General features: G+C 44.6%; 1 protein-coding gene across 1 annotated transcript; it reads right to left on the bottom strand.

Annotated features, from left to right (window-relative positions):
- Window positions 1–2,697: 2,697 nt before the first annotated feature.
- On the bottom strand, window positions 2,698–6,191 carry LOC119306990 (putative receptor-like protein kinase At4g00960). The gene is made up of 7 exons (XM_037583067.1): window positions 6,000–6,191; window positions 4,772–4,918; window positions 4,437–4,692; window positions 4,128–4,356; window positions 3,882–4,035; window positions 3,578–3,784; window positions 2,698–3,288 (listed from the first exon to the last, which is right to left on the bottom strand). The coding sequence occupies exons 2-7, from the start codon at window positions 4,862–4,864 to the stop codon at window positions 3,244–3,246; spliced, it is 984 nt and encodes a 327-aa protein (XP_037438964.1). The 5' UTR covers window positions 4,865–4,918; window positions 6,000–6,191; the 3' UTR covers window positions 2,698–3,243.
- Window positions 6,192–9,200: the final 3,009 nt, after the last annotated feature.

The raw sequence follows: 9,200 nt of genomic DNA, 5'->3' as shown, positions 1-9,200 counted from the left end.
AAAGACCAAAACTTTTAGTCCCGGTTTGCTTACGAATCGGGACAGAAGGGGCTCCACATGGCCACTGCGGGGCGCCTAGGCAGCCACGCGTCAGCAGCTCATAGGCGCTGGGATTTTTTAAGGGGGGGGGGGGGTTAAGGGGGTTTTGGAGGGTTAATTTAGGGATTTCATATTGTGTTAGCTAGCTAAAAGAGAGAAGTGACCTATCTTTCTCCGTGCTTGGGCGACGACTAAGTACTATACGTATAGAACTCGACATACTAGCTAGTAAAAAAAATGAAGGAACCATTCATTACACAAGATCGTCATTAACATATACAGAGAGAAGTGACCTCTCTTTCTCCGAGATTGGTCGAACAATAAGTTTTCGTATATATCTATCTCACGCTACTACATATATACAGTATAACAACTCTTACAATCCCTAACATCAAAAATTCATTTCAACTTCCACATGGCATTATCCGTCTTTATGTATGACATGGTCAAGAAAGAATCCCGCCAATTTCTCTTGAATTACTCGTATGCGATCATGTGGTAGGAGTTCATCCCGCATCTGCCACAACTAATTTAAAGAAGGGGGTCTATATATATATATATATATATATAACAAAATTGTGAATATTGTTTACGTACTTCATATTGTTCGTCAGAGTAGCCCCGCTGAGAGGTCGAGTTGTAGATAAACTCACAAATATAGTACCCACATAAGTTATTCCCGCCTTCCTTCCTGCCACAAGCACTTTACGAGAAATAGAGTTCAATCAAACTGATAATCAAGCATGATAAATGATATTGATGAAACTAGAATCAATGAGAGATGCGCGGAACTAGATAGTACTACTTACTTTGGGGTGTGTAAATCGCAGATCCCTCTGCAGACCCGAAACCATTCCGGTGAACTTCTTCAAAACCCTGCCACGCAAAGGAAATGATTGCTTGATATCAACAAATGAACGAAAGTTGCTGATATGGTGCGATAATGATCGATTGAACTTACTTTTGGAGCATTGCAGTCATGTCCGCATAATCCTAGGGATCTTTACGTCTCAAGTCTAAGACAGTTACTATTCCCCGGTCAAACTTAATCTCTTGTAGAATAAAGTGAAAGCTGCGCATGCATAACTCATCAATTATATTACTATAACCTCGAGTAAGCGAAACTGGATATGCACAAGACAGTAACACTCACTTGAAGTTGTAAGGAAAGAGTATTTTAGCTTTATTTTGATGTCGAAGTAACGATTGTAGCAAGTTGTTCTCAGTATCTTTGATTATCTTTTGAACTGACCATTCATTTACGGTATTTGGGTTAATGAACCCAATGTTGTAGATTTGTCCTTTTTTGCAATTGATGATTTTCAATCCGCATAATATAGTGAGGATAATTATATATACATGCAATGAAAGAACTGAACTATAGAGACTTAATTATAGAAGTAATACTTACAAACAGTAGCAAATCATGAGTTGTTTGTCGAGGGCGTCTTGATTGAATAGCTGAAATAACTCCACAAATTCAACATGCAGCAACTCAACTCCAATGCGGCCGTGCTCATCTTTAATTCTCACCATCATACTATTCAGAGCAGGTATTGACGCATCGACATTGTCAAACCTGCCGTTGACGTAGGCACGACACTAGACAATGTCACCTCCCTGCGAGCGTGCATTGTCATGCATCTGTCGTCGAGACCCCACTGTGCCATGCCACTGAGACTCATCATCAATGACGCGGTAGAAACCACGCTGCTCCACCACCTGTCCACCCCCGAGGCGGTACCTCCTCCAAAACGATGCATCCAGCAAGGAGCGCAACGCCTGACGTCACCATCATCCGATCTGTGAAAACAGATGTAGGATTTCCCCAGAGCAGGCCGAAAGGAGCGACACGACTTACTATGACAATGCCTTTGACAAGGTAACAACGCCAAAAGACGCCGCCATCATTCACCATGACCATAGTCGACGTTCGGTTTTCACCGGAAGTCTTGCCGCTCGAAACTCGCCACCGGAAAGATCTGAAGACAGATCCTCCGCCGCCAGCTAGCCGGCCACCACCAACACGGTAGCGCACCACAGAGCGACCGTCGCCGAGCCATCGCCAGACAGGCAGAGCCCCAACATGGATGCCCGACCCAGGGCAGGATCCCCAGATCCAAGCCTTTGAGTAGGCGATTGCCTAGGCCACACAGTCGCCACGCGTCCGGTGCCCGCAACCCCAAGCCATCCAGATCGCCGTGCTTTGCCCATCCCACGGCGGTGGCTGCCGCCGTCCGCAGCTCCTCTACCGTGCGTGGAACGCCCGCACGCCCGCGCGACCACATGAGAGCAACTGGTGCCCCGCCGCCACCTTCCTCGGGGCAGCCCGGCCTTTGCCAGGGAGTCCCCTCCGGCGGTGTCGAGACTAGGAGGGAGGGGTAGGAGTCGAGGTGGCTAGGTTTTTTTACATACGCGCAAGACATCTTGTGACCAATAAGGGCAAACCTAAATGGACATGGAATTTGTCCTTTTTTTTGTTCGTTTATGTCGGTAAGGCGCAAACCAAAACGTTTGGTTTTGTCCATCGGTCCGTTGTTGCGTCCAACACAAACGGACGCATTTCATGGATGAATTTTCAAATTAAATGAAATAAAATAGCTGGTGAAAGTCTCGTCTACATTGATTAAAACTATAAACATTAACTAAAAAACTTAATAAAAATAGATAAATCTAGTTGTTGTCATCCTCCTCCTCTTTGGATACAGATCTAAGTTCATATTAGTCTTTTTGTAAGATTACCGACATAATCAGAATCTACTCTCAAATATCTGCAGAACTTTATGGAAGTCATGAGCCTCTATGTTTTCCTCGTGATGTCACTCACCTAGATGGATTTCACTCATGCTCCAGCACAGTAACTACACAACATAGACAATCGGCAACTTCACCTCATCCACCACCCTACTTGCCACAGCCTTCTCGAAGAACTCGTCAGTGATCTCATCACCGGATTCCATGCTAAGCCTAGTGCTCTGCACAATGAGCATGTCTTGGCACCGCATATAGGGTGGCTCCTTATCTTGTGCCAGCAATGTAAATGTGATATAAATCTTGGAATATGGTGCCATAGTCCCGTTATTTGGCCGTGCACTGTACTTCATTTTGTTGGTTCTGATATTGAATGCAACAAACTCGTTTGTCTTGTTGATTAGCTGCATACAGCATGATATGTCCCTGTTTAGCTCAAATGGGAAGCGTAGCTCAGAGGGCTGGATCAAGCTCAAGATCTTTGGAGTCAGAAGTTTCCTGCAATGAGAATAAAATAGATCATGGTATCAAATCTCAGATTAGAAAATATTTTAGGCACCACTAAAATAACTGAAAAATTGGGGATTCCAGTTCGGACAAATGACAAAGAAAATTCACATAACTTCGAGAGATCTCTGAATTGTGGAAGTATGACCAATGTTAATTTGTGTTCTGTATGAATTTGGCTCAGATACACATGCCACAGAAATGTTTAGCACCCACGAAAATGGCTCAAATGTCCAATGTTTTGATTCAGTTTGATTCAAAACAAGAACCTGAATGGTACCTGGCATGGAAGTGATATATTCTTCATGTCAGCATCTAGTTTATTCAGTTCATCGACGACGTCCATTATACTAGGCCTTTTTACGGGATCGGCCTCCACACATCTCACTGCGAGTTCAATACATCTCTGCACTGCTAGGATGTCAATTGAGTAAGTATTTTCCTGCATTGGCATCCGTTGAAGCCTTTTCTTCCAGTTCTCATGTACCTGCGGTATATATATAAAGATTCATACACGCGCGCATTCTTGGTGAAGATACCAGAAGAAACATAACATTTGCTCAAAATATAGTACAGGGGCTTACAAGCTCGATAAACTGTTGGGGAGAAGACATCTCACAACAATTGTTGTAGCCCTGAGCTCCAGCCATTATTTGTAAAATTATGACACCAACACTGAACACATCATACTTCTTTGTGATTCTGCGCTTGTCAATGGATTCTGGTGGCATGTACCCTCTGCATGGTATCGACATATCTAATGTAAACACAACATATTGCTATTGAGGAATTATGAAGAGAAATGGATCAGACATGCTCAATCAACTTACAGGGTTCCTTTCAGAGTTTGAGTTATATGGGTTTTGGATGAAGCTAAGAGTCTTGACATGCCGAAATCTGCAATCCTAGGCATCATGTTTTTATCCAACAGTATATTATCCGGTTTCAAATCCAGATGATAAATATAATCACTCCGCCCATTATGAAGATGATTTAGACCCTCACAAATTCCCTTAATGATTTTGTATCGAGTGGGCCAATCAAGACCACAGGATTCATCTGCACAAGAGGTAAAGACAGGCATTATACTCGGACTGTCGGACATAAACATATTAAAAGTATTAGAAATACCATCATACCAGAAATATGCTTAGCAAGGCTTCCACCCTCCATATATTCAAAGCAGAGAAGTCGCTCTATTATTTTAGCGAAAACAAGTTCTCCGTTCATCTCAACATGTCTATGTCGTATTTCATAGCAGTAGCCAATTAAGCGTACGATGTTCGGATGCTTGACCTTCATAAGATTACGGAACTCATTTGTAAATTCCTTGTCATCAATCCCTTGCATGTTGTAAAGCTTCTTAATGGCAATTTCTTCACCATTGTGCACTCCCTGTTAGTTACAACCCGGTGTTAAAATGGAGCACTCGCTCATAGCAAGTGATAACTACTATCCGGAAATCACGTCGTACCTTGTAAACTTCCCCATACGCACCACAACCAATTCTTTGATCGTCAGAGAAACTTTTGGTAATCTGTTCTATCAACTGGAACGTGAGATCCATATCAATCTCCTAGGAATGTATGAGGACTAAGTACAGCTTCAGACGTTCGTCTCCCTGAAAATCACAAAATTCCTCACAGACACAACACAACAACATAATGCATTTATCTAAAAACCGGACTCAACACTGAATCCTCGAGTGCATATGCATGTGTCAGACAAGTGAACTGCTAGTAAATTTCTGTAAAATGCAGTTCCATAACTGAACAAAATAAAATGAAGTGGAATTATTAAGTAAGAGTTGCAGGTATTGGACTTAGTTGAAGATAACGCAAATGGAAGAGCTCACAAAAACTAAGAAGAGCGGTTTGATCTGATTAATAAGCATAGCAAGTTGAATTGACTCAACCTCGATCTGATCGTTAAGCATAGCAAGTTGAATTGACTCAACCGTGCGTGTTGTAGCAGAAAGCAACTCAGCGCTGGAGGCAGCAGAGCTGACAGCAGAGCGTAGGTGATTTGTTGGCTACGCGATAACAAGTTTGGTTCTACTAACAAATAGTTTTTTTTTTCTTTTCTAAAAACAAAATTTGCTTGGGACCTGTTTAATATACATGTTTGAGACATGCCTCACCATCCCTTTTTCTGCACTACATTAGCAAAAGAATCCCCCTGCAGGCTTCAGAATCAGACAGAAAAAAGGGTGACTGAGATCTAACAAGTTGAGAGGAAGAGCTATGAACTTGTTGTGTGCAAAATGGTAACTAAGAGGGGATCGACTGAAAATTTGGCATTCTGATAACTAGCGCATAAGTACTGATGAGTAATTTTATATACTACTTAAAAAGAAAAATCTTGAGACCTGCTTAATATACCTTATTGGAAACCTGCCTCACAAAAATCTGTTATGCTGACCCTTTTTCTTGCGTTGCATAGGCAACAAAAAAAAAACTTCAGAATCAGACAGATTTCTCTCAAAAAAAGAAGAAAAAAACAGAGCGAGTGAGAACTAACAAGTGGAGAAGAAGAGCTATGAACATGTTAATGTGCAAAAAGGCAACTAAGAAGAGATGGATCGAAAATGTGGCGTTCTGAGAACTACTCTGTAGTTTGCGTTAGATGTTTATGAGTTGGAGACAAATCAAAGAGTAGAAGAAATTGGTAATGCAAGAGTTGGTTGGGGCAGTTGAGCTCACCTGACCTGGAGGCCGCTGGAGAGTGCACCAGCAGCAGCAGCAGCAGCAGCGGTAGACGTCTAGACGACGGACGGCGAGGAACCTTACCCAGCAGCTCGTAAAAAGAAGGGGTGAGGGAGGGAGGAAGGGGGTGGATCCTGGGCTGGGTAGTCTTCGGGAGTGGGGAGTGGGGAGGTGAACCCTCAGCACTCTGCCGTTTCTACTTGATCTTGGACAGAGAAAATGACAAAGTTTACTTCGTCAGAAAAAAACGATAGAGAAAAATGATGATTTTTTTTTTTTGCGATGGAGAAAAATGAAATTTGCGATTGGACGCGTCATGCTGCTGTGCGTAGCAGTGTAGTTATTACTCACGAGCCAGTTAGGGCCTAGGGCGCCATGTGAAGCTGCAGTGCACGCGGAGTGTAAAGTGTGGTGCTCCTTCTTGGATCCTACTGGCGACAGCGACACGGTTCCTTAGCTAGCTAGGGCCTAGGGCGCGAGACGTGAAAAGAGACCTTCAGTTCATACGCGTCCCCTGCTTGGTCGCGCCATGGGCTTCCGTATAGGTGGGGAAAGAGGGGGAGACGATTTGGCGGTCACCGTGGGTGGCTAAATTTCATGTTTTGACCCTTCTCAGATAGTTTAATTGGATCTGACCCCGGTTTGATTTTATTTTGACATTTGACCCTTTTCCTACCGCCAGGGAGCTTGGCGGTAGGGTTGTCTAGCCTACCATCAGAACCTTTGGTGGTAGAGTAACGCTAGCCGCCGTCTTCCTCCCGTCCTGACGCTGACCTGGCAGACGACCTACCGCCGGAGGCCTCCGCGGTAGGATGTGCAACCCTACCGTCAACGGCCTTGGCGGTAGGGTGTGCAAACCTACCGAAAAAATTCAGCGACTTCTGGTTCCAGTACGAGTGAGGCTCCCTACCGCCAGAGTCCTTGGCGGTAGGGTCTTATCATAGTGCATTTTTTTGCACACAACTTGTATTCTGTCTTTATTTTTTTGCCACAACAATGTTATAGACTTAAAAACAATAAGTATATATCACATCCACAGATGTAGCAATGTTACAGACTTAAAAACAATAAGTCTGATCATAGTTCAACTAAGAAACATAACACACATCCACACATGTAGCAAATAGTTCCACATAGCAAATGGTTCAACAAATACCAAATAGTTTCACGAAGCCAACATAAAAAGTTTAACTAGTTCAACAGCAGCAACTTCACTTGCTCATTCCCCTCTTCAAGGTACGGTCCTCGTTGTTCTTTGAACGGGTCTCAGTTGCCTTCTTCTTGCGGTGAGGAGGACGTGCTCTCTGAAACGGGGATGGACTTGCCCAATCCCTCTTCGGCAGATTCCTCTTCTCAAGCTGGGTTGTCTGAGTTGATGGAGGTCCGTCATCGTCGCTGTACTCCTCCTCATCGCCCTGGTCATCTTATTGCTCTTGTTCTTTTTTTGCTCGCTCCTCGTCCTCTTCTTCATCTTCACCTTCTTCCTGCTCGTACTACTCCTCTTCAACCACCCTAGACGACGAAGCGGCATGGCTCGATGAAGTGAGGCTATGCATCGGGGCTGCATGAGCATAAGCATCAGCAGAGGAGGTAGCGCACCCAAGCAGGCCCACCAGCTTAAGACATTTGTTGACGATCTTCTGCAATAAGAACGAAACAAGAACATAATATGGATGAAGTTTATGGTTACAAATGAAAATGAACTTAAGAAAGAATGTAATTGTAGGAGGCTCGATGTTACCTTCACCGTTCCCCTCAACTTCTTCTCACTATCTCGAGTCCCGAGGATAGAAGTTAGTGTATCCGAGCCTTCAAAAATGCTTTTGTTCAGCTCTGAAGACTGCAAAACAATAAATGAGTCACACTCACTAAAGTAGATTTCATCCAACCGCCGGTTGAAAATAGATAAACACAACTTAGCATTCTGTTCATGAGGGATCCATACTCCCTAAATCCGCCTTTTAGCTCTCTGATGCTGTCATGGTAGGCTTCATTCTCGGAGTTGTCATCGTACAGTTCTTCGGCATCTGCTGTCGTCCACTGGGGCCTCAGGCGCAGACGATGCCATCGTCGTACCACCGCATGTGATCCTCGTAGTCATCCTAGTTGATCACTTTCCTCTCCACATCTTTGTGAGTTTTCCACTCATTCCATTCCTTCACGTATTGGGCATGTTGCTCTCCCCAATCTATGATCGAATGATTCTTCTGCCTGCTCATCCTGCAAAGCATAAGAAAGAACGTAAAATACCATAAGAAAGAATGTCAAACATCAAACGAAAACATGGAAATGGAGAACAATGCACTCACAAGTGTGGATCGGAGCCACCGGTATCGACGAGACCGGCTGGTGGTGTATGTTGTGCCCTACCAAATTGCACGGCAACGCGATGTGGCAAGTGGTACTCGACAGCATAGGCACAAATCATGGGCACGATGCACCGCCAGAGAAGCCGGTCATGCCTGCACATCACGTTCAGCTAAACCCCCACTCTCGTTCATCATACAACCGCCAATTAACCTAGTACCAAAAAATGGTAAGCTCACGTGAAAGTGTCGTCGAAAATATTCAAAATTTGTTCTTATACCTGGAAAGTCGTCAGAGCATCAAGCTCGTTGGCGAAGACCTTGTACAAAGCCTTGGATGTGCCCATGTAGACACCCACCACGTCCCAAATGTATGCGATGGTCGGGTATCGGTCATCTTCGTCATCTTCGCCATAGTCAGTCCATTCAAGCTGGCGCAGCTTCTCCGAACGCCCCACCGGGATTCGCTCCCACATCCAAATGGAGAGACCCCAGACACATCCACACATACTGGACGTGACTTCGGTCCTCTGGGTTGCGTCGTCAAGCTACAAAACAAGTATAGATGATAAGACGACATAATCTAAAGCAGCATACGTCCATGATATTTGAAACAATGTGATATTCTCTTATCGAACAGTATAGGTAGGCGAGGCCGGCGGACCCCCAGTTGTACCCTACATCCCAGTCCTTTTGGAAGTCGAGATACATCCATAGGGCATTATCCCCAAAGCAGTCTGGAAACACGACCTCTGTGAGAAGATACCGTACCACAGGTAGGCCCTGGCGTACTGCTCCACCACCCGGGGTTCGGCACCCTCCGGGCACTTTCTCTGGTGCTTCAGGAGCTAGGGCAGCGGTAGACCGGAAGTCCGGTTACCCTTAGCGACGG

This window comes from Triticum dicoccoides, chromosome 5B (genome assembly GCF_002162155.2).
Source record: "Triticum dicoccoides isolate Atlit2015 ecotype Zavitan chromosome 5B, WEW_v2.0, whole genome shotgun sequence".
In the NCBI taxonomy this organism is placed as follows: Eukaryota; Viridiplantae; Streptophyta; class Magnoliopsida; order Poales; family Poaceae; genus Triticum; species Triticum dicoccoides.
Note: the sequence above shows the minus strand (reverse complement) of the source record. Positions and strands in the feature narration are given on the sequence as shown.